This window comes from Salmo salar, chromosome 24 (assembly GCF_965601325.2).
Source record: "Salmo salar chromosome 24, fSalSal1, whole genome shotgun sequence".
NCBI classification, from domain to species: domain Eukaryota; kingdom Metazoa; phylum Chordata; class Actinopteri; order Salmoniformes; family Salmonidae; genus Salmo; species Salmo salar.
In genome coordinates, this window is record NC_138314.1 from 13,957,502 (window position 1) to 13,983,994 (window position 26,493).

General features: G+C 42.6%; 1 protein-coding gene across 8 annotated transcripts in view; it reads right to left on the reverse strand.

Annotated features, from left to right (window-relative positions):
* Positions 1–26,493, reverse strand: part of LOC106585083 (autism susceptibility gene 2 protein) — a 385,999-nt gene that overhangs the window by 108,091 nt on the left and 251,415 nt on the right. For all 8 annotated transcript variants that reach the window (XM_082968508.1, XM_014170870.3, XM_014170872.3 and 5 more), the window contains one exon: positions 20,725–20,754. In XM_082968508.1, the coding sequence (XP_082824634.1) occupies positions 20,725–20,754 (30 nt within the window). The remainder of the gene's footprint in view (positions 1–20,724; positions 20,755–26,493) is intronic.

Genomic DNA, 26,493 nt, shown 5'->3' on the forward strand with positions numbered 1-26,493 from the left:
CTACAAAACATCCGACGATTTTGCAGAGAGCCACATCAATTTACACAAATACTCACCATAAACTTTGATGAAAGATACAAGTGTTATGCATAGGATTATAGATAAACTTCTCCTTAATGCAACCGCTGTGACAGATTTCAAAAAAGCTTTACGGTGAAAGCACACCTTGCGATAATCTGAGTACAGCGCTCAGCCACCAAAACAAGCCATACAGATAGCCGCCATGTTGTGGAGTCAACAAAAGTCAGAAATAGTGTTATAAACATTCACTTACCTTTGATGATCTTCATCGGAATGCACTCCCAGGAATCCCAGTTCCACAATAAATGTTTGTTTTGTTCGATAAAGTTGACATTTTAGTCATTTAGCAGACGCTCTTATCCAGAGCGATTTATGGGAGCAATTAGGGTTACGTGACTAGCTCAAGGGCACATCGACATATTTTTCACCTAGTTGGCTCGGGGATTCGAACCAGCGGTTACTGGCCTGCTAGTAGATAGCGCAATGACTGGAAGTCTATAGGTAACGCTAGTTAGCATTGGCTCGCGAAACTACAGCTATAAAAATGGTATCCATAAGATAGCAATTCAAAATTGTTGCACCTACAAACGTATTCAGAATTGTTGCACCTACAAACGTATTCAGTCCGACAAAAGTCCAATGGTCACCGTATGGACGCTATAGTCTCATTTTAATCCATCATCTTGAATTTAAGCTAGGTGGGGCCAAAAAATTGTCTGAAACTCAAATGCTAATGACCCTGTAAAAAAATCTGGTATGTGGTTCTCGGTAACAGCTGAATGGATCATGACGAGAGGCAGGCATTTTGTTGTGTACCTCCAATCAAGTTGATTTGCATATTGGCTTAGATGCGATGGTAGGTTTGAATTGAACATTGAGCAACAACTTATGTCTACAGTATTATAGTATTGTATATAATACTGTATACTGATGGCAAAACAAAAATCAATTCAATCTCCTCTCTTGAGCTGCCATAACTTCTCTTCAACCTCTGCATTAACACAGAAAACTCTATACAATTCTAGTCACTGCTTCGCCATTTTGGATCTCAGTGGCAAGTCAGTAACTGCTCCTCCATCTTGAATCTGTGGCCTTGGCTCTCTGTGCCCAGTCACTGCTCCACCCTCTATGCCCAGACTACTATTTCTGTCCCTGACCCTGTCAGCTGCATGGATACACAGCACCGCATATCTGATTAATAATCAGCTGGGCTCATTCTGCGTCAGAAAGAGCAAAAAGCCTAATGAAATCACGCAGGAATTAAGTCGTTATGGGGCTAAACACTGGTTCTTGGCTCATCGTAATGAGCATGGAAAGGGAAGTGGGAAGGAACCCCCTGCCGCACAGCCAACCCCCCCCCCCCCCCCCCCCCCGTTTGTAAAGCTACTCCGGAGACTTTCATCCAGCCTTTTTAAAAAAAGCTCAATTGAGAGAAGTCCTTCTTTATAAATAAATATGGTGAGGGGGGTTGGGGTAGCTGGGGTGAACTTAACAAGCAGGGATCTTACAGATTTAAAGGTACTGCTAAAAATGTATGGAGGCATGTTTGGACGGAGGCCACGGAGAACAGCTTGGCCAGCTGAGCAACATCACAGTGGGATACCTAATAAGCCCCACGCAATTTTTCACCCATATTTTAGCAATAAAAAAGCAGTTAAAAACCCCACCAACAGCCGCTGTACTGCCTGCCATCTGGAGCCCTCTTTCATTTTATAATCCAACTGTCATTAAAATACTTTTTGGCAGTTTACAGCTCGTTTTCTCTGTTCAGATGTGGAACGAATCTTCAGACACTCCTCTGATCAAAGTGCTCTCTCGTCGACAGCAGACAGAAAACTTACCACCCTCGGGCTACCAGAGTCCTATCTGGGGTTACCGCCTTAATTATTTATTTATTTTCACAGTTATTTATTTATCAGCATGCACACTCTCCCACCAGAGGCCGGGTCAACTCTGAAGCCTGCCCTTCCTTCCTCCCTCCCCTCCTCCCTTCTCTCTCCACAGTAATAGTGCTATTTTCAGTGGGTAGACGAGTCTCTTGTCTTAAAAGCTTTGTGATCTGTGGCTGCTCTATCTCCAAGACTACGGCTCTGGCCCCACATTCATTTCCAGCTCAACAGTAGTAATTTATGTGTTATTCTTTGGCTTGAACGAACGGCCTTGGTACAACCATATTTTCTCCCTCCATCCACAATGAGTATTCATAACACTGTCATTCCAAAATAGCTACTACCCTACTGCTTGCTGGGTTTTCATTTGTATGCAACTCTAGCTCGGCGTGAGTGTCTGCAGGCGTTTTTTTATTATTATTTACTCTATAAGAGGTGCTCTTTGGAGCAAAATGGAGTTATCAAATAATGACACACGGCTCGCTCGCCTATCTAGCGGATTTCAATCCAGCCTTTGATTTGAATTATTGATCCGATTTCTGCTGCAGATCTCCAACGGAGCGGAGCGGCAAACAATGCTGCGTGCATGTTGTGAGGTTGGTTGAATATTTATGGAGCATAAAAGCTTTCCTATACAAATCATCCAGGGACTAACAACACGACAGGCTTCTCAACAGGGTGACATGATATCTGCCTCCATTGACATCTCGACCTGACATCTCGTTCGGCAGCTTTTTTTACTCAATAGACAGCTACAGTATTATTGGTTATTCAAATCATATTTCAAATCACTGGAAAATTATGTATTCTGAAATTGATTTGAATTCTAACCCTTTTGTCTTAGTTAGGAAAGCTGACACACTAACACAGTCATAAAATTACTCACTGCTTCTAAATGACTATTTATGAATTGTCTGATGAGATTTACATGGACTGTAACACAATAACATGATAACTGTTGACGCCACTTGGAGAGGGGTGATGGGAACAGGTCAAGTCAACCCGGTGGTGCATCTCTTCTGGATCACCCCACGCTGAGGCATTCACCATGTGCCCACACATTACTGGTATGCAGCCCAGCAACCATGAGTGAGTGTGTGTGTGGCCTGTTGATGTGGCAGAAGCGCATGGCGTTAATATTCTGACCAGGTGTTGATTGAGCCCCCTAAAGCCAGTGACGCAGGTCGCCCCTTTTTTGGCTCCCGTCCCGCCGCCGTCAGAGCATGGGGCATATTCAGGCTGTCAGAGCTATGTGTTAGATCTTCTCAGTGCCTCCCTTGCTGTCTCGGCCGATTGGTCCTTTGCCACGCCGCCACTCAACCATCCCCCTCCGGCAGCATCACGGGTCCCTGGGCCGGAGCAGGTTAAGTGCTAATGAAGTAAAATGTATTTAAATCGAGGCCCGTATAGGCTGTGTCTGTAGTGACGGCAGGGGTGGCTGTTTTAATGCCAGATAGGCCAGTCCTCCGCTGTGGCTGGCTCTGACTCCAAAACTCGCTCAGACACCCAATTGTAAGGGTTCGCTAGCATAGCACTGTGCTGTTTGTCAAAGCCAGAAACGGACATGCAAATCAGGTTAGATTACACCAATGAATCCACCGTGGGTGACAACTTGTTGGAGTGATAAAAGTCAAAGTAAAGTAGCACGGCGGGATGGAGTGGGGAGAAAAATGTTCTCGCATAAAAAGTTAAAGGAGAGGCCAGGTGCACCACATCATTAAAGAAGGCCCCCTGAAAGAGTGAAAGAGCTGGCAAATGAACATGAGTGGCAGGCATCGTTAGTACCTGCTTCCCTCTTCCCCCCTGCGCCTCTAAATCCCCTATAAAGTTTTATGTAGGTCTCTTTGATACAATAATTATTTTTTCCTGTAATCTTTCAAGCCCTGCACCTTTTCCCCTGGCTGCCGCAGATCAAAGGCAGCTGGTTTTGCGCATGAGGGACTGAGTCGCTGGGTTTCTACTTCAATTGAAGGCAGCTGGCTCTGTGTGTTCTGGTCCTGATCTCAGCGCTGCTCTTCCAGATCTCTACTCTACTCCCTCTCTGCCCGCCAGCTCCTCACATCACACACATACACCCACGGAAAGTTCCCCTCTAAGGCCAAAGCGACTTAAGGGGGAGAGCAGGCTTGAGGTTTTGGCGTTCACTACCCTCCACAGGCATCTGGGTGTTTAGATGAAGTCAGAGATGTTCAAGTGGTTGGTGGAGTGAAGACAGACGAGAGGTTTTCCTTTCTCACTGAGAGAGAGGTAGAGCGAGAGAGAGCGAGAGAGAGAGACTGGACAGCGCGCTCTCCTCTTCTCCTGGTTTATTGTCCGTCATAATCATTATGTGGGGTCTGGTTAGTCAGATCCCCCTTACAGGACCCTGTTGAGGTTCACTGAGTCCATTAATGTCAACAAGCCCAACATAATTGGCCATGTCCTGTAAGGGAATCCAGCGAGTAAACAGAGACAAAATATAGAGCTTCAAAAATTAATTATGGTCTATGCCTCCGCTCTATTAATATGTGTTTATTTCCCTATAAAATATAAAACTGTAAAGCTCAACGTGCTGTTTGGATGACTGGCCTCTTTGTCTGTTAAGGGATTTCATGCTCTCTCAACACTCCTTTCTGAGCACCATGGGTCAGGTTGGTCTGGGTTCCATACATTGATGTGTTCCAGGCCAAAAAGAAAGGTGAGTTTCTTCAGGGAAACATTATCCACGATGGCACAGATTACTAATAACAATGGGGAATTCTATATTTGTCCCTGATTGCGTATGCCATTTGCAGGAAAGGAAAAATAAGTCATGTTGCATTAGGGAAGTTTCTCTGGACAAGCCAACGGCTGGGACAGGGCTCAGTCACAGGCAGCATCCCAAAAGGTACCCTATTCCCTATATAGTGCATTGGGCTTTGGTCAAAAGTAGAGCACTGTGTAGGGAATAGGGTGCCATTTGGGACTCACCCACAGAGCTCCAAGCTCCGTACAACACAAGGTCTGCCTTCCACTTCCAGCCAGAAGAAATGTGAAAGTAATTAGGGCCCACCGATGTTTATTGAATAAAAAGACACTTAGGCATTATGTTTATGCAAGATCAGAAACACTCAAATCTGACACACTCATACATATTTTGTTCTCTACTGAGAGGACATCTGCAACCAATATGGATTAAATGTTTATTTTATTACTGATGTGGAAAAATGTTTATAGTACTTGGCTTGTTATTCAAACGCGGGCCTTTACGAAAACAATGGACGGGCTGCCATGATACTTGGACTGGACAATGGAACTCAGTTTAGCTACAACCGTGTGTGTGTGTGTGTGTGTGTGTGTGTGTGTGTGTGTGTGTGTGTGTGTGAGGTTACCTGAGTTTTAAGAGTTTTAATCTCTGTCAACACATTACAAAAGGAAAATATTTTAGTATTTTTTTTAATGAAATAAAACCTCCACAGCTATTCTGTTTGATGTTAGAGGTGAACCAGCTGTATCACTAGGAGATCAAAGAGAGATGATCTCTTGTGGAAAATTGTAAAATCGACAATCCCACTTGGCCCTTGTAGAAAATTCTTCAGACTATTACAGTACAGGGCATTGGCTCTGAGATGGGAAATTGGTATTTGAAGAACCTCTTCAAAAGTGGAGCAGGTGAGGGTGTAGGACAAGAGGACAAGTGCGCAGCGAAACGTACAGTTCATCCAGGCAAGAATCATTTCCACAATGACTATGATCACAAGCTGTCTCTCGACTGCACCAGAGCACGGACACGTTGTTCTGAAAAGGTTAGAGGTAGGGCCTACTCTATGGTTGGGAAATTGGAAAGAGTGCGTGTTATGATTTCCAAAGAACAAAGACCTGAATACCTGTTTTAACACCCTCTGCCAAAGTAAACGCCACAAGAACAAAAAGGACAGAGCTAAACAGAGAGATAAACTTAGCTTCTAGATTTTACACTTTCCCACGTAGCCATTAAAAGATAATTGTTTTATCAGTCACAGGTTTCTGTTTACATAAATTACGTTCATGTCAAAGTAACCTTTAGAAAGCAATCCAGAGTAGTGTATTCAGCCAGTGGAAGGAATGCAATAGCTTTGGTAGCAGCATCATTGCTGTTACTGTCACTCTTACTGTGACATGCATTGATAGTGACATGCAGACTTTGCTGCTATCAGTTGGCTGTGTCATTGGTTTGCCTGGCCCTGCAGGGGACAGAAGACATCCTCCGCGTCACCCACCTTGTCAAGACACCACAGGGTTTTAATTATATGCTTAATTTGCCCGCCACCCACCCCCCACCCCCACCCCCGCCCCTCAAATGATTCCCTGTCTGAAAATGTTCATACAGTAAATGTCAAGACAATTAGCCAAATCGTTCCGGAAAGGTCTACGCAGGTACACCTAAGTACTAGGCATAATAGTTCTTCTTAAAATGATCAAATTCAGATTTAAAATGTGCCACTTAGCAGACCACGACTCAGATTTCGATTCAGTCAGAAAGAAGAAGAATGAACTGTGCTCTAAAATCACCACATAGTTGTGATGCACTAAATGTACAACAGATGTATCTCTTGACAACCAGAAAAAAAAACACAGACTTAAACCGGATAAACTAGAGAAGAGAGAACATTGCAAACAGCCCAATATAAATGAAACAGAAGAGTGTTTCCAGACCACTGTAATTGCTACAGCTATAACATCATGACACCAGCTGATGAAAACAAAGCCTTTTCCAGAAGCAGCCACGGTTCATCACATAGAGGAAGAAAGAGAGGGAGAGAGAGAGAGAGAGAGAGACAGACAGAGAAAGCGAGAGAGAGAGAGAAAAGAGAAAGAGACAAAGGCGGGGAGGAGAGGAGAAAAATGACATCTCCATATTAAAGCCTCTGTTGCCGGTGTCAGTTATAATTTGGTGCTGCCTGTGGGGACCGGAATTAAACTAGTCAGCTCTGGTCTGATCTCATTCGTCCTCCATTTTGAATCTGCTTAGAAGAATCCCGAGCTGGGGGGAATATTGCTGGCAAATTGGTTTTAAATTAAAGGAGGTGGCAAGGCATTCTGCTTCCTCAGCTCTTTCCCAGGTGCACTTAATCTAATTTCATTAAGGAGATGAGGACGGATGATCACTTGTGTCGAAACATTAAGTCGGTCAATTTTTTCCCCCATGAAAAACTATTAGGGCTGTCAGCGACCTGGTGGGTGGGCTGTTTGTTATTGAATATGAGGAGTCTGGGAAAGAACCTGGGCTTCACAGGGGTTGAGGGAATGAAAGAGAGATGTGGGGGGGGGGGGGGGGGGGGGGTGATATAAGGGGGCCAGAGGCACAGACATTGCCATTCCTTTTTCCTTTTCTCTGACATGGGCGAGAGAGGGAAGAAAGCAACACACAGACAGATAGAGAGAGAGAGAGAGAGAAAGAGAGGGAGTGAGATGGACGACAATATGACAAAATCCTCTGAGAGAGGGGAAGAGAGATAATAAAACTGAAAGAGATAGGAAGAAAGAGAGAGAGGAAGAAGAAGGGGGGGTAGAGTGGGTGTGTTCTGTATTTCCATAGACACGGCGCTCCGTATGTAGGTGCATGTTACCTTAAGACACACTCCCCAGATACATCACCTAGGAGGACACTACCTGACGAGCCATTACTGATAAGCTCTCAGAAACACTCGTCTCTGTGATACACCATTCATTCCCTATACCGGGAGATAAGGGAGCGAGGAATTAATGTGTCAATCAAGTCAGCGTTGTGCCGTCCTGTCAAGCGAGTATTGAAACCATTAAAGAGCTGTAGCAGGGATGTGGTAATGGTCCCCTGGGAGAAAGGAGAGAGGCAGTGGGAGACTCAGACAGATACAGTTACTGCTGAATGACTGCCTGCCTGCCTGGAAAATAGAAGCAAATGGAATTAGACGACCTGGGTGTCTACACTGGGCGAATGAGCATTACGCCATCGCTGCAGAGCCATGACAGGGCAGGCCAGCCACTGTGTTAGCTAAGACTGGTAAAGAGAACAGCACTGGAGTAGCATATTAGAGGCTAATGCTAGTATTCCTGACATGGAGAGGAGAGACAGAGAGCCATGATGTTATTTGCTAAAGCTAAAGAACACAAAGGAAATGGGACGAGCAGCGGCGCAGACAGGCGAGCTCAGAATAATAGAGATAGGACGACACTTCAGGGCAGTTTTTTAAAACAGAGAGAGGAGGACAAATCCCGCTTTTTTTTCTCTTCCTCTTAAATGAAAGAAAATTACCCTCTTCACTTCAAGTAGCATGAACACAGACATGAGAAAAGTTGCTAACTTCGGCTCGCTGATATTTCTAAATAGATGCATGGAATAATAATTGATCTTGTTTGAACTGCTTGGGGGAACAGAGGTCAATGAAGGTCATTCAGCTAACTGAGGCCATGTCGTCCTACTGAAACAGTGGGAATAACATTCTCTATCTGCATGACTGATTCCACCAAACAAAACAAGTAGAGTATGGTAGTATAACATTTTGTTTGGTTTCTGTTTGTGTTATTGCTCTGTCTGTCTGCGTGCTAAGTGTTGCTTTTCATATGTTGCTCTTCATGTGCTTATTGTCTGTCTGTATTTCTTTTAAAGGGTAACTCTCAACCCCAATTTCAGCCTTTTCCCAACCCCTTCAAATAAAAACAAATGCATTCAGGTTGTGGATCGGGGGGGAATTGCTCATAAATATTCATTTTGGGGTGTGGGTAAACGTAGTTGTGCCTGATCTCAACAGTTTCTCACTAAAGCATTCTTACCAGAAGTCCACTGCCACACTCAGATAATAAAATGATGTGCATCACAAGCTAAACAGTTAGCTCACAGTGGTAAGGCGCCTAGTATCTGACATCTATTGACACTTACGGTGCAAATTTGAATCACCCATGGTGTGCCATTTTTATTTTATTTGTTGCGGTATTGTGTAGGAAAGGAAAGTGCAATCCTCACCTTGAAAATTAAGACTAAGGGCTCAATTCAATCCAACCTGCGTTGAAGTATTTACTCAGTAGCTTTTTTCCCAATGGCCAAATAAACTCACAGGCTGGGGTACCGTATACAGTGCCTTTTCCCACATTTTGTTATGCTACAGCCTTATTCTAAAATGGATTAATAAAACAAAAATCCTCAGTAATCTACACACAATACCCCATAATGACAATTAGACATTTTTACATAAGTATTCAGAGCCTTTGCTATGAGAGTCGAAATTGAGCTCAGGTGCATCCTGTTTCCATTGATTGAGATATTTCTACAACTTGATTGGAGTCCACCTGTGGTAAATTCAATTGATTGGACATGATTTGGAAAGGCACACACCTGTCTATATAAGGTCCCACAGTTGACAGTGCATGTCAGAGCAAAAACGAAGTAATGATGTCTAAGGAATTGTCAGTAGAGCGCCAAGACAGGATTGTGTCGAAGCACAGATCTGGGGAAGGGTACCAAAACATTTCTGAAGCATTGAAGGTCCCTAAGAACACAATGGCCTCCATCATTCTTAAATGGAAGGCGTTTGTAACTACCAAGACTCTTCCTAGAGCTGGATGCCGGGCCAAACTGAGCAATTGGGGGAGAAGGGCCTTGGTCAGGGAGATGACCAAAAACCTGATGGTCTCTCTGAAAGAGCTCTAGAGTTCCTCTGTGGAGATGGTAGAACCTTCCAGAAAGACAACCATCTCTGCAGCACTCCACCAATCAGGGCTTTATGGTAGAGTGGCCTGACAGAAGCCAGTCCTCAGTAAAAGGCACATGACCGCTTGCTTGGAGTTTGCCAAAAGGCACCTAAAGACTCTCAGACCATGAGAAACAAGATTCAACTCTTTGGCCTTAATGCCAAGTGTCACGTCTGGAAGAAACCTGGCACCATCCCTACGGTGAAGTATGGTGGTGGCAGAATCATGCTGTGGGGATGTTTTTCAGCAGGGACTGGGAGACTAGTCAGGATCGAGGCAAAGATGAACGGAGCAAAGTGCAGAGAGATCCTTGATGAAAACCTGCTCCAGAGCTCACAGGAAATCAGACTAGGGCGAAGGTTCACCTTCCAACAGGACAAAAACCCTAAGTACACAGCCAAACCAGGAGTGGCTTCGGGACAAGTCTCTGAATGTCCTTAAGTGGCTAAGCCAGAGCCCAGCTTAGCCGAACATCTCTGGAGAGACCTGAAAATAGCTGTGCAGCAATGCTCCCCATCCAACCTGACAGAGCTTGAGAGGATCTGCAGAAAAGAATGCGAGAAGCTCCCCAAATACAGATGGGCCAAGCTTGTAGGGTCATACCCAAGACGACTGTAAAAAACTATTTAATCAATTTTACAATAAGGCTGTAACCTAACAAAATGTGGAAAAAGTCAAGGGATCTGAATACTTTCTGAAGGCACTGTACAAACCTACAACTACTACCAGGGCAATCCCACAGGTATGCTTTCACTTTTCATAATTAGAAGTGTGTGGGCATGGGATGAATATTGTAAATAAAGGATAAAAAAAATATATCTGCCTCATGTGGGATTAGAACTCACAACCATTGAACTATAAACTAACTGTATTAGCAGACCAATCAGTAATAGTGGTTGGGAAAAAATAAAACAATTTGTGATGACCACCATTGTCACTTTTTTTATGATGATGCCTCCCGAGTGGCGCAGCAGTCTAAGGCACTGCATTTCAGTGCTAGAGGCATCACTACAGACCCTGGTTCAATTCCAGGCTGTATAACAACTGGCTGTGATTGGAAGTCCCATTGGACGGCGCACAATTGGCCCAGCGTCGTTAGGGTTTGGCCGAGGTAGGCTTTCATTGTAAATAATAATTTGTTCTGAACTGACTTGCCTAGTTAAATGTAGCTTCAAATAAACATATAATCCTCATAGCCTACGTTGTTTTTCTACGTAAAAGCACAGATGTATATGAAACAGTAAGCAAAAATATTTAATTTGGTCATATGCAGAAATGTGCCTTAATGCCTTTTGAATTTTGTGTAACATCAGTAAGCCTAGGTCAAGGAAGCATCTTACCAAGATCATTGCCAAATAAGGCATGCTGCCACCTACTTTTATAGTAAGCCCTGAGGTGGTACCACCCAGAACATCTAGAAGGGAGACTTTGAGATGACGTAGAGTTGAACTGCTAGGGGCAACTGCTACTATTATAATAGACCAAAATATTTTGCTTTTGCAACAAACTGTCAAAATTAAGACGAGAATTCACGTTTCACTATAACTAAGCCCCAAAAAAATGACCTGCCCAGGGACTATGATCGAAATTTAGCCGGCTGGCTAAAACCAGCACTTTTACTTTAAATGTTGATTCATTTTTAAAAGTCTAAAATATTGAATTTGGCCTTTACTACTATAGCCCAAAGAAATGCACTGAATAACACATTTATATATGGCAATAAAGACAATCAAAAACAAATAAAAAGAAACAAAGTTTAAGTGTTTATCATAATTATATCTAGGAGATATAAGAAAGCTCAGAATTATTTTGTATTTTTTTTACACATACAGTACCAGTCAAAAGTTTGGACACACCTACTCAGTTTAGGGTTTTTATTTATTTTTACTATGTTCTACATTGTAGAATAATAGTGAAGACATCAAAACTATGAAATAATACATATGGAATCATGTAGTAACCATAAATGTGTTAAACAAATCAAAATATATTTTATATTTGAGATTCTTCAAAGTAGCCACCCTTTGCCTTGATGACAGCTTTGCACACTCTTGATAATGAATAATGAATTTGTATACCATGTAGCATGCTTCTGTCTATAACATGAGCTGCAAAGTAGCTGCTTTTTAGAAAGATATCATGAAGAACTGCAAAATGTAGCTTCTGATGAGTCTTCTGATGACAGTGATGGGGAAAAAACGGCAATCAACAGTGTTGTTGTCACGGAAGAAGTTAACCGAGTTTTAAAATCAGTGGAATGCCTGGTGGAAGCAGAGTATGATAGCTAAGGAGATTCTGGCATTTGATTGCAAATATGCGAAGGGAGTTGAAAAGAGAACACAGAAGGCTGTTGTATAAAACACCTGTTTCCAGATTACATCGTCAAACTAAGGGCAACCATGCCATTCGTGACAAAGAGGGAGAAGCGTTCATCCATCTATGGGTAAGTCTAGCTAGCTACATTTTCAAATATTATAAGTAAAAAATGTTGTCATTAAGTCACTTTCATTGCAAGTTAAAGTGTACTGTTAGCTAGCTAGCTAACGTTAGCTGGCTGGCTTGCTAGCTAACATTACGTGTATGATCTATGTATTAATATTATTCGTATCTCAGAAAGCCATTTGCATTGCTAGTTATAGCCTAATGTTAGCAGGCTAGCTAACATTGAAACTAGTTGGTTAGCTTTAGCTACCTGCAGATTCATGCATGGTTGCTAGCTGTGACAATCAGTTTGTATTGCTAGTAGTATGGGTTGAGATTATTGCTGCGTTCAAAACAACTGGGAACCCTGAAATCTCCGACTTCCGATTTCAGTGCGTTCAAGACAACTAGAAACTCCGACTGGGAAAAATAGTTTTGAACGGTCATCCAACTCGGAATTCCAACTTGAGAACTCGGGCCTGTTTCTAGAGACCCGACTTTCCGACCTGATGATCACTGGTGTTATGACTTGACTTCATATTTTTCCATGTTCCCAGTTGTCTTGAAAGCAACATTAGGTTAATTGTTTAGCTAGCTAGCTACATGTCTAAACAAAAGACTCCACTTTGCCAGATGATTACATGACCCATCAAGTTAACCAGGTGTGTCTGGGGGTGATTATTGTCATCTATTGTATTTCATGAACATGTGTACATGTCTAAACAATAGCGACTCAACCACTTAGCTAGTCCATCAATTTGGACAGGTGTGTCTGAGTAAGAATCATCTAATAATGATCAAATATTTATACAATACATATCTGGACACTATTTTTGATATTACTAATATGCAAATATCAAGTAACCATTTCACTGTACCGTTTACACTTTCTGTATCCAGTGCATGTGACAAATAAACTTTTATTTGATATAGTGTGTGTTTACTAGAAACATTTATGCAAAGAACAACATGACCTGCACCAAAATTGGATTAGGATATTGGCCAAGGACTAGATAACGTGTATTTTTGCTACTACTTTCACCACTTTTAGTCTTGAAATCTTTGGTTGTCTACCTTACTCCCTCTGTTTAGCACATGGCCTCACATGGGACTCCTTTTAAGAGATGGGTGGGGCTAAGGCTTAAGAGGGTGTGAATAAATGGGTGTAGAAAAAGAAGAGCTTTCCAGTAGGTGTACCAAAACATTCAAGTGCCATTTTCTCAAAAGTAGGGTTACAAGTTCATCAACTTTCAAAGCAGAATTACTTTCCCATTGTTCCTCAACTGCAGTGTATGATATACCATTTTCTAGCTCGGAGTCTCTATTTTTATCTAATGTAACAAACAATATTTTAGACCGACATATTTAACCCCTTTTTTGGGTAGGCACAAAACTGCCTTTATACTTCCATATATTTTTAGAACCAGTTCCAGTTACGTTTAGATGAGTCCTAGAGCCGGTGTGTCAATCGACTATAGGGGGTTAATGTCCACTTTCCCTGCAAAAATAAACGTAATAAAGTAAATTAACACATACAGTATCTGATTCACAATTACATTAAATATTGTTAAAAATACATTTAGTGGCTAAGTTGGTGACGTCCTGTTTGATCAAACATCAACCTTAGACAAACAGTGCCATTGAGGAACAGATTTGAGTGTAAAACAGGCTAATGGGTAACACATGCTTTGTATGAACCACTCGGCAGACATAAATAATATGTTATCAATAGAGTCACAGAGAGCCGACCGCCCAGAATAGGATGAGTTGAACTCATTTGACCCTGATACAATCTAATGGGCCCTTCATATTCCACTAAAACGCCTGTGACAGTCCAACAGGGTTTGTTTACACACAGGCCCTTCTGTTGTGGAGGCAATTCTTCAAGCATGCGGTTAACCCTCTTCATGAACATTTAATTTAGCCAGGCTACAAACACACATGCATGTACGCCCGCCCGCCCGCACACACACCCACACACACACGTTTTAATAGTTGAAACAACACAGAGACTTCATTATGCTCTCCATAAAAGAGAAATCATCGTAATCATCTGAGCTACGCTTCAGGCCACAGCAGGGGGTTATTCGGGGGGTTATTCAGGGTCAAGGATACTATTTCTGACTTTGAATCCTGTTCGTTGTCAAACATTATGTTCGGATAATGGAGGAAAATTACACATTTCTTTACACAGAGGGTAAGGCTCCATGGAGGAAATACGAGCGATGAGAAAACAATCTGAGTAGGCCTGTAGACCTATATCTGGGGCAGGCACAGCCAGGCAGGTGAATCTACATAAACATCCCCACTGACAACATAGGACTCAGATAGAGGTTACCTAGCAATCTCTAGAAAACCAACACGGGAATACATTGGAATACATCTGCAGTCTTATCTGTTGTGTGTTTGAATATGATGGTTTTACGACATGCCCATATCTACCCAGGCTGGCCTGCAATACCATACACCAGCCTGGCTACCAGACAGTTTTATTCAAATAACTGTAACTGATTGCACCAAACGGGCACACCTGCAAGCAATATTCTAATTGATGTAATCTGTTAAATCCTGACAATGTGGGTGTTCAGGTGGCTGCTGATTTGAAGTGAAAGAAAGCAGCCATTGTTGGCAGCACCTGTTGCAGTTAACATGCTAGAAATTAAACAGACAGAGTTATTGTAAGTGTGGCCAATTACAAATGACAATGTTTGTCTTTCCTTCATGAAAACCAATTTTACACCAGTGATTTGACTCCACTGATGGCTTGTCAAGATGGATTTTTTCCCATCTCTCTCTGACCCCCGTCATTCAATTTTCTAGGGATGCCACTCTGTCATCTTGATGAAGTTAATAGTTCTCTCCATTTCCTCGATCTAGAAGAGGTCCGTTTACTACGGTCCTTACCCAAACACAGACGTTCTTTTTTAGCTCATGTAATGAACATGGAAGACATTGTGCTCTTTCAGAGAGGAGTGCTTTAGGAATTCACAACGGCCCCATTGTGATGTACGCCAGCTCTGTCTGGTTTCTATGGACAGTGGCACATTTTTCCCAGGCCCCATGGACTGCCTGGTAGGAGTTAACTACCGCCAGTCAGGTCCAGAGACTACTGCACTCACATGGACCAACCCCACCCCATTCCCTATGCGTTCACTGAATAGATAAAAAAAAAAAAAAAAAAAAGATAGATTAGCCTTACTGGAGAAAGATAGAAAACACACTCTTTGATTTTCCAGCAACTCAGTAATTGCTTCCACATGTTGTGAACAACACGTACATAGTTAAAACAACCCCTTGACATAAAACATATGGCATTCCTATTTCAAATGAGCAATGAACCTACCATGCGGCAGGTGTAGGAGGTAGGGGTATGGACAGACACAGAACAGCAAACAGAGAGGGAGGGTTGATCTGAGGATACAGAGGTGGGGGGGGGGGGCTTCTGTCTGTAGAGTAGTTCCTTCCTCTCCCCTCCCCCTCCTCACCCATAGTGATGCCAGGGAGCTGTATGGAAACTGACAGGCCCTGAAAACTCCCTTCCTGTCATGTCAAACTGACGGGCGAGAGAGAGGCTCCCCTTCCCACACTCAGTCATTCACTCACTTTTTGGTTCAATGAAGAGATAAAAGCCTATTGACTTGCCAAAGCTACAGTTCATGCAAATTATGCTGCTATCAATGTATTATTTATTGGGCGAGCGGAGCCGCAGACATTTCCACAGAACTGGGAGATAAGCTTACAGGAGATTAGGCATGCTATCTCATTCATTTACCAGGGAGTAATTGCTAAACTGCGGGGGAATTAAGATGTGTGAGGCTCCCATTGGTGGCTCATGGTGGAATGGCTGCAGGTGGTGGTGGAGGAAACCATAGATGAACAAGCCAGCCACCCAAGTAAACAAGTGTACAGTTGTGAAATTGATATTATTACAAATACTCTGTATAGACGCTGGCCAACAGCTGTCGAACAGACTGACAGATGATTAATAACTGATGGCAACTTGGCAAATCTGCCATTTAACAACATAAAGACTGTGATACTGTACATGCTGCAATGCTATCCCTAGGATATTAGGGACATCAGTAGTGTATTTTCTGCATGAAATTAATTGGAATATGATACTCAAACATACATAATAGAGTGATCAATGACATTTATTATCTATATTTGCATCACATTGTTGTACTGTATGTAAAATGTGATAAATGTTGTACACAGTCTGAGGCTATCATTGAGGTTAAAGGAGTTTCAAATTGAAAGACGCAACATTCTCTTACACCTATAAAAGCAGTGTTATTATTTGCGTTGTGAAAAACTAATACTGGGAACATTTGAGTAAATTAGTGATACAAAGTATATTGAAAGCAGGTGCTTCCACACAGTTGTGGTTCCTGAGTTAATTAAGCAATTAACATCCCATCATGTATAAAAATGCTGGGCAGGCTATTATTTTGGCCACCATGGCTATGCCCCCATAGGATGACAATGATCCCATCCAAAGGGCACGAGTGGTAACTGAATGATTTATGAGCATGAAAACAATGTTAACTATATGCCATTGCCGTCTCAATGGCAATGGCACTTGTGGGAGATTCTGGAGCGGCAACAGAGACAGCGTTTTCCACCACCATCAACAAAACACCAAATGTGTCGCATCCCTCCAACAAGAGCTCCAGACACTTGTAGAATCTGTGCCAGACTGGCGCTGTGAGTGTACAGTGTATAGAGTCCATTTTCCGAGCTCCTGACCAATTCCGCTATTTTGTGTGTATTTTTGCCCTGATCTTAACTCTTTTAGTACATGATGTGCCCGCCATCGTTTCCTACGACTGAAAAGATCTTCTGGAAATCAGAACAGCGATCACTCACCTCGATTTGGATGAAGATTTCAACTTCAACGAGTCGGCGGCACAGGACATACTGCTCACTCCGGGCCAGGCACTAATCCCTGACACTCGGAAGAGAAAGAGACGGCGATATAGAGGCTGATGTGAGCTGTAATATCCTATGTTTCTCGGAAACGTGGATGATCAAGGACATGGATAATATACAATCGGCAGGACAGAACGGCAGTGTCAGGTAAGCTCAAGGGGGGTGGTGTGTATCTCTTTGCTAAAAACAGCTGGTGTGCGATCTCTAAAATTAAGAAGTCTCGAGATTCTGCTCGCCAGTTAGAATACCTTATGATAGCTGTAAACTACACTGAACAAAAATATAAACGCATCATGTAAAGTGTTGGTCCCATGTTTCATGAGCTGAAATAAAATATCCCAGAAATGTTCCATACGCACAAAAATGTATCTCAAATGTTGTGCACAAATTTGTTTACATCCCTGTTAGTGAGCGTTTCGCCTTTGCCAAGATAACCCATCCACCTGACAGGTGTGGCATATCAAGAAGCTGATTAAACAGCATGATCATGACATAGTTGCACCTTGTGCCTGGGACAATAAAAGGCCACTCTAAAATGTGCAGTTTTGTCACACAACACAATGCCACAGATGTTCTGAGGGAGTGTGCAATTGGCATGCTGACTGCAAGAATGTCCCCCAGAGCTGTTGCCAGCAAATTGAATGTTAATTTCTCTATCATAAGCTGCCTCCAACGTCGTTATAGAGAATTTGGCAGTCCAAACGGCCTCACAACCGCAGACCATGTGTAACCACACCAGCCCAGGACCTCCACATATGGCATCTTCACCTGCGGGATCGTCTGAGACCAGCCACGCAGACAACTGATCAAGCTGTGGGTTTGCACAACCAAAGAATTTCTGCACAAACTGTCAGAAACAGTTTCAGGGAAGCTCATCTGCGTGCTCGTTGTTCTCACCAGTGTCTTGACCTGACGGCAGTTCGCCATTGTAAACAACTTCAGAGGGCAAATGCTCACGTTCAATAGATACTGGCACCCTGGAGAAGTGTGCTCTTTACTGGTGAATCCTGGATTCAACTGTACCGGGCGGATGTCAGACAGTATGTATGGCGTCGTGTGGGCGATCAGTTGTCTGAGGTCAACGTTGTGAACAGAGTGCCCCATGGTGGCGGTGGGGTTATGGTATGGGCAGGCATAAGGTACAGAAAACATACACAATCACATTTTATCGATGGCAATTTGAATTCACAGAGATACTGTGACGAGATCCTGAGGCCAATTGTCGTGCCATTCATCCACCGCCATCATCTCATGTTTCAGCATGATAATACATGGCCCCATGTCGCAAGGATCTGTACACAATTCCTAGAAGTTGAAAATGTCCCAGTTCTTCCATGGCTTGCATACTCACCAGACATGTCACCCATTGAGCATGTTTGAGATGCTCTGTATCAACGTGTACGACAGCGTGTTCCAGTTCCCGTCAATATCCTTGGTAGAGGAGCGGGAAAAAAATTCCACAGGCCAAAATCGCTATCACAGAATAAAATAGGTTCCGGGACTCATCTGATGGCATTGAGGAGTTTCACACATCAGTCACCAGCTTCATTAATAAGTGCATCGATGACGTCGTCACCACAGTGACCGTACATGCATATCCCAACCAGAAGCCATGGATTACAGGCAACATCCGCACTGAGCTAAAGGATAGAGCTGCCACTTTCAAAGAGCGGGACACTAACCCGGACGCTTATAAGAAATCCCGCTACACCCTTCGACGAATCATCAAACAAGCAAAGCATCAATACAGGACTAAAATCGAATCCTACTACACCGGCTCTGACGCTCGTCGGATATGGCAGGACTTGCAAACTATCACGGATTACAAAGGGAAACCCAACCGTGAGCTTCCCAGTGACCCGAGCCTACCAAACGAGCTAAATTCCTTCTATGCTTGCCTTGAGGCAAGCAACACTGAACCATGTGTGAGAGCATCAGGTGTTCCGGATGTGAGTAAGACAGGGTCACATTCACAAGGCCGCAGGGCCAGACGGATTACCAGGAGCATTCACTAACCATCTGGCAAGTGTCTTCACTGATATTTTCAACCTTTCCCTGACCCAGTCTGTAATACCTACATGTTTCAAGTAGACCATCATAGTCTCTGTGTCCAAGAACACCATGGTAAACTGTGTAAATTACTATCACCCTATAGTACTCACATCTGTAGCCATGAAATGCTGGTCATGGCTCACATCAACACCATCATCCCAGACACCCTGGACCCACTCCAATTTGCATACCGCCCCAACAGATCCACAGATGACAGAATCTCTATTGTACTCTCTATTGGAACACTGGTCACTTTAATAATGTTTACATACTGTTTTATGTATGGATGCCTGACGAAGACCTAAGGGTCAGAATGTTGTTATAAAAAAAATACCCTGGGAGCATGAGCAGCAGTGCACAGCGTTTTCCTTTCTGTTTTCCATGAGTTTGCCTACAACTCCAGCACCTGCAGAAAGTACCTGGATGTGCGTATGTTCTTCAGCTTTTGTACATACTGTTTTACTCATTTCATATGTATATAGTGTATTCCTGTCAATGCCATCCTATTCAACTATTGCTGTATATATATACTATTCTATCCTACATATTCTAAATATTCTATCCACATACTGTTCATTATTTCTATACATACATACTGTTCATTATTTCTATACATACATACATACATACATACATACATACATACATACATACATACACTACCGTTCAAAAGTTTGGGGTCACTTAGAAATATCCTTGTTTTTAAAAGATAGGCACATTTTTTGTCCATTAAAATAACATCAAATTGATCAGAAATACAGTGTAGACATTGTTAATGTTGTAAATGACTACTGTAGCTGGAAATGGCAGATTGTTTATATGGAATATCTACATAGGGGTACAGAGGACCATTATCAGCAACCATTAATCCTGTGTTCCAATGGCACGTTGTGTTAGCTAATCCAAGTTTATCATTTTAAAAGGCTAATTGATCATTAGAAAACCCCTTTGCAATTATGTTAGCACAGCTGAAAACTGTCGTTCTGATTAAAGAAGCAATAAAACTTTTTGGTTACTACATGATTCCATGTGTTATTTCATAGCTTGATGTCTTCACTACTTTTCTGTAATGTAGTAAATAATCAAATAAATAAAAAGCATGGAATGAGTAGGTGCGTCCAAACGTTTGACTGGTACAGTATATAGATGATTTATAAAGCCAGGCACATTTAACAGTTTAGGCTGTTGATTATAGACCTAAATAAGTTGGGGTTTCCTCTCTCCTCACTATTCTTAGACAATTAAGGCATGTAATATAACCATATACAATACTTTTATTATTAAGTGTTTTACTTTTCTATTACTTTCATTATTAAGTGTTCTACTTTTCTATTATTTCTCTATTTTCTTTCTCTCTGCATTGTTGGGAAGGGCCCGTAAGTAAGCCTTTCACTGTTAGTCCACGACTGTTATTTACAAAGCATGTAACAAATAACATTTGATCTGACTGAATCTAAACTGGCCCATAAGACACTTTAAGTTGCGGGTTTCCTTTATTTTGGCAGTTACCTGTGCGTTTTCCTTGTTAGTTTCTTTCTTTCTGTTACTTATCTGTAGGATGCAAATGCTCAACAGTAGTGTGACTAGCAGCATTGTCAGTCTATTATAACTCCTCCTCATCTCCTCTCACTTTAACAGAAGGATGTTTCTTCTTCTTCTTCAGTCAGGAACTCAACATTTGTTATTCACAACTCCTCAAGTACACTTGATGTGGTGGGGAAAGATACACAGAAAAAAGTCTTACCTTGTCATCAACGTCACTCTCGCTGTCACACTGCAAGGGAAGAGAAAGGGGAAACATAAGGAATTATTCATTTTATCCCCCCCCACCACCACCAGCAACCTCATAATCAGTGCAGATGTTATTTTTATGGTAGACTTCTTGTTCAGTGACAGCTTTCAACACAAATGAAGGTAGATGAAAGGAGAGAAAGTGTCGCGTTTGAGAGAGTTTTCAAGGTTCTAAAGGAGTACACAATACAATACAATAACGCTATTCTTGAGTTTTCTGTGCAAATACCATAGTTTACAAAAAGTGGAAAACAAATATCAGTATAGCGTGCACGAGTTGTCGAGTGTCCATTTTGCAATCAACAGAAAAGTGTCCTTCACTCTTTTGATTAGAATATGAATTGAGCTTCCCACACATCATCAGATCATCACATCCTATAACCAACATTCTCCATTAGTATGTTAACATGAATGTATTTCACATTTGGTTATAAAAACGGACTAAAACTTTTGAAATGCAAATGTTCAATTATGACCACAATGTATATAACCACTTGTCTCCTGCATGGCTAGCATTCCTTCATAAGGCACAAAAGCTGATCTCTCATTTAATCTCTACTTCCATTTCTCACGTTCATTAGGTGTTAATAGTGAATAAATGCTCCTCTCTCACTACAATGGGAAGTGAAGTTGTGGAAACAGGAGTGGACCAGTTGGTCAGACCTCCTGGACCTCACAGTGGGGGAGCCAGGGAGAAAAGAGAAAAGCTATTCAAGCAAAGAGCCATAGAGAAGAGAAGAAGAGAAGGTCCCCTGAAAAACACTGCCTGCCTGGCTTCAATCTGTCAATTAAGTTTCTGTGGCAACATATTTAAGTGCCCCTCTTTATTTTGTTTAACTCCTTTTCAGAGCCCCGGCACAAAGGGAGACTTTGGGTCAAAGGAGGCACAGCGGCCCTTTGTGTTGTAGCGTGGTGGGTCCAAATGTATAATTAAGTAACGAGTACCAATCAGCATATCAAGCCAGACCTGGGTTCAAATACTAGGCAAAATCTTTCAAAAACAGTTAGCATTTGCTTTAGTCTGCTTGGAAGTGCAGGACGGGGCGGGGTTTGCACTTTTGCGACTCTTCTATTTGTTCTATTGCACCTGGAAAACTCAATCAAGCCCAGCTTAAGAATTTGAAATGATTTCAAATAGTATTTGAACCCAAGTCTGATACAGTCCAGAGGTAAGGATGTCTCCAGAGAGCTACACTTCTGCCCTTGAATCTTCCCATTCTGTGGGTGAATGACAGACGACTTCTTCTGACTGGGAAGAGTGGTAAGTCAAGAGATTCTGTGGCTCAACATGATATGAATGACCATGTGTGTGTGCGTGTTACATCTGTCTACATAACATCTTAAGGCCATGCTGAAGTCCTAACCTTCCATTTTGAGCCATTCTTACAGAAGAAAGGGAGTCGAAACATTTACATTGGAGACCAGATCAATGAAAAAGAGAGAACACACGTATTAATGCATTGATTTCCTTTCTATAACTGGTCATTGTTGATAGTATTCAGAGGCAGTGAGTGAACAAGAGAGAGACTGGGAGACACACACAGACATATATATATATATATATATATATATATATATATATATATATATATATATATATATATATAGCGAGAGAGAAACAGAAAGAGAATGAGAAACACAGGAAATCAAATGGCCCTGACTTTGGAAAGCATGTTTAAATGTTCAATTGTATACAATCAGGTGTGTGTGTGTGTGTGTGCACGTGTCTATGTGTGTGAGTTCAGGATTAGAGAAAAAAAGCCTGTTTGCTGTCTGTACCTTAATTCTCCAGGGAATGTTTGCAAACCCTAATTTCAGGGCTTTACTTGTCAAAAGAAATTATAGGTACATGGTATTAAAGAAACTGGAAGTGGCTTAGGCTCCCTGTCAATCAACTTCCCATTCAGCATTGGGAGTTCTCTGCAAATTGATTGTCACACATTTCTACCCAGATGAGCCTGTTACTGGCTCAACACAACCTGTAATCAAGCAGCATTTGTCTCTCTCTCACCACTCAGTCATTTGTTTAAAAAAAAAATCACATTCAAAAAAACTGCAGACTTTCTCCTAGATTTGCCTGTTGACATTGCGCCTGGAAGTAAATGGATCCTGGTTTGAGATCATACCCAGGGAACTGGGAGAAATGTGTTCTTAGTATGCACCACAACGGCTGCCTGCTGCTGCCGGGTGGCTCACATAGTGATGCTAGTTCCCCCTGTTATTGGGGCCGGGCTGAAACCCTGCATGTGCGGTGGAGAGGAACAGGTGGATTCTGGCTGCAGCTGAATTCCCCAAGCACAGACCTGCAGGCTGGTCTTACTGAGGATGAGGATGAGAGCAGAGGATAAGGAAGCCACAGAGTGCTGCTGCCAGTGTACTGGAGAGGAGGAGAAGGAAAAAATAATATCGAAATAGCACAGCAGGGCTCTCATCCCCCCCCCCCTCACCAATCTCTTTAAGAGACATTTCCTGCAGCAGAGTGTAAATAGAGGACTAGAGGAAGGATGGGGTTGTTCTCAGCAGGATAGGAGTTTCAAGTCAAAAGTGACAAAAAAAACAACAGCATTAAACACATAGTGGGGACATGGAGGTGGCTCATGAGGAGATGAAAGGGGTCTGTCAGGGCTGTGTTTGGTTAGCATGGGTCCAGTCTATAACTACATACTATTATAGGTCTACGCTGAGTCTATGTAAGGTCTACATTGGGCCGATGTGGGAAAGGGCTACAGTGGGGGCTGCATTAGGCCAATGTCATCCTGTACAACAGGGTTCTCTCGCTGTTCAACTGAGAAGAGATCCTCTGTGCTGTAGCAGTCAACTAGGGCCAAGCCAGGAGAGGGAACACATCAGCCAAATGGGGAAAATGGAAAACCACAAACACACCGACCTCCCCTAACCAACAGCAGGACGGCAGGCCAGGCCAGTCAGAGGGGACGTTGTTAAAAACCGAGAGATATGTTGCTCGCAAAATTCCCTGACAGGAGCCCCAGCGGGTCCACCCTCTCATGGATATTCAAAAACAACCCCCACCAAAAAAGAAAAAAAATGAGAGAAGATAGAGAAAACCTGGCTACTGGTTCAGAGGCAGGCGGAGCAACATCTGCACCTGGCAACCGCTGCCGCAGCGAGAAGAAATCAGGGAATAGCTTCACCGGATGGCTCAGTCTCCCTTCCCTCTCCTCCCCTCCACACCTCAGACGGATGGTTTTGACATTTACACAGCTTTCAACACTTTAGGAGCAGGAGATTTATTTTGACAGAAGAGAGAAACACCAGTCCAGACTGGACCCGGGTCGGGTCTCAGTGCTAGGCTAACCCCAAGACGACCCCATATCTCAGACCTGGAATGAGGCAACAGGGCTGAGGAGGGAGACAGGATGCTTCAGGATTTTTTTGTTGTTGCAGATTTTGTAATAGACGTGTGGGGGAAGACAATAAGTGCTGCGCATCCCGGAGCACATTAAAAAAATGACTGGACAAATTAATCACCCAGTTCCACCCGTCACATTCTGAGGAGACTTGCGATAAATTTTCCTCGAAGCTAGAGGGAGAAACTTTTCCGGCGACATAAATACTGGCACAGCGTCAATGTCTGTCGGGGCTGTCTGCTTGAATACTGATTGGGGCCATCCTGGCTGTGAGATATCCACAAGGATGTAAAAAAAGAACGGAGGCTTGTGGCGCATACATTTCACTGCCAGCTTGTGCTCCAAAAATTCAACTGTGACATTATACTGAAACTACTCATATTTGTGCCTCAGCCAAATAAAATATTCTCAGAAATACCACCACCCACAGATATGATAAGACCTCATATTCACTATTGACAAAGCCAAAAGGGTGAGATAGTTGGGCATCTTCATGTTGTCAGAGAGAATGGCTTAAGTCCAGCTACTGTTTTCCTCAGTCCTAAACGGCCATCTTGGTTTATTATTGGGAGAACGTGGTGAAAAGCACAAATTTCCTACTGTGTCAGACCTCAGAAGCACTCTCTGTAGGCCTTATTGCCCATCCAGATACACAGGGATCTAATGGTAGCTTTACCCATGAAACAGCCACAATTTCCTCCACCTCAATTTCCCTCCTGTGGCTCCGGAGATGAGGTGTGTGATATTGGGTGTGTCCCAAATGTCACCGAAGCGGAAAATATTTCTGATATCTCAGATTGTTCTGGCAAGTCTCACATAGGAACTTAAGTGAGAGGAAGGATGTTTGACATGCTTTTTACATTAGTATAGTAAACCATTTTTTAAGAAAGTCATGATTAAAGTGGCCATTTTAGGCCCTTTTTTGACCTATACATGCCTCCTGTAAGACCTAATGATCCGTGTACCCTACATGATACAGACAACACCTTGGTGTCATTGTGCTCCTTAGAGTGTGCTCCAACATATGGAATATGTTTAGATTTTGAAATACACATATTCTAATGCATTTATTCAACATTAAAAATCTTAATATTTTCAAACAACCCTTTTTGATTTTGTTCAGTTTAAGACATTGTTTGGAACAATATAATCTACAAGTACATCAAATGTCCAGAGTGGGCTCTCCACTAATTCTGAAGTTCTGATCAATTTTATGAGCACCACCAACACAGTGGATGACAAATGGAATCAAAGGGAAATCCTTCTGCTGGTGATGCGCTGAATATGCAATCCTAAAAGAGGGCTGTGATTGGTTAATGACCTAAAATGTAAATTTCTATGTATAAAATGGGTCATATCAATAAAAGTACCAGAGAGCCCATTCTGGAAATTTGATGAGTTTGAAGAGTATATGGTTCCAGACAATATTTCTAAAAATAAGCAAAATCAAAAACGGTAGTTTTGAGATATTAATCTAAATATTTTCATGTGAAAATGTGTATTTCAGAATGTAGACATACTCCATATGTTAGAGCACACTATAAGGAGTGTAATGACACCAAGGTGTTGTCTGTATCATGTACAGTTCACGGATCACTATGCATACGTCATAATTCAAAAATCTATAAATTGTGATACAAATGTAAAAAGCGTGTCTGACATCCTTCCTCAGAACAGTCTTTTTGCTCCCGTTGGAGTCGAATCGCACAATAGGGTACCTTTTAGGAGGCAGATTTTGGCCCTGCTTGGGTACCCTGCCACTGTCGCCACTCCTAGGGCCGCAGAACCACCAACCACCAGGCAGGCATGTTGTTAGCAGCAGCACTGGAAGTTTCTATTGCACCACAGAGCATGGCACAAGGTTAAGCACTTCTTCCTACAGGACTCACACATCCATAATTCATGGAGCCGATGTTTCTTGCATGCTCCTGTGTTTTCAGCCCCCTCTCAGTCTTAACACCATCCATGGGAGAAAGAGAGGGAGAAACATAATGATGAGTCATCGCAGAGGCTCGGGTGTGGGAGAGGTTGAGACGACGCTGAGATTATCCTGATTGTGTGACAAACAAGGGGAAAATAAAACAAATAAACCTCTCTTCTGGGCTCCAACGGAAGAGCGCACAATGCCCTGGGTTTGCTGTAAACCAAAGACGGAGCGAAAACAAAAAATGCAAATTTTTCAATAGAGAGAAGCCAGTGGTTACGTTATGTTCTCCCACTGTAAATAAAATAGTTTACTGGCACCACAGAGTTCATAGTTTCTAACACTGGGCTTTACCGTTGACGTGACTACCAGTGTCACAACCACTCGTCATAATAACAAACTTAAGCAATTCCTCATTACCCCTCCTGGC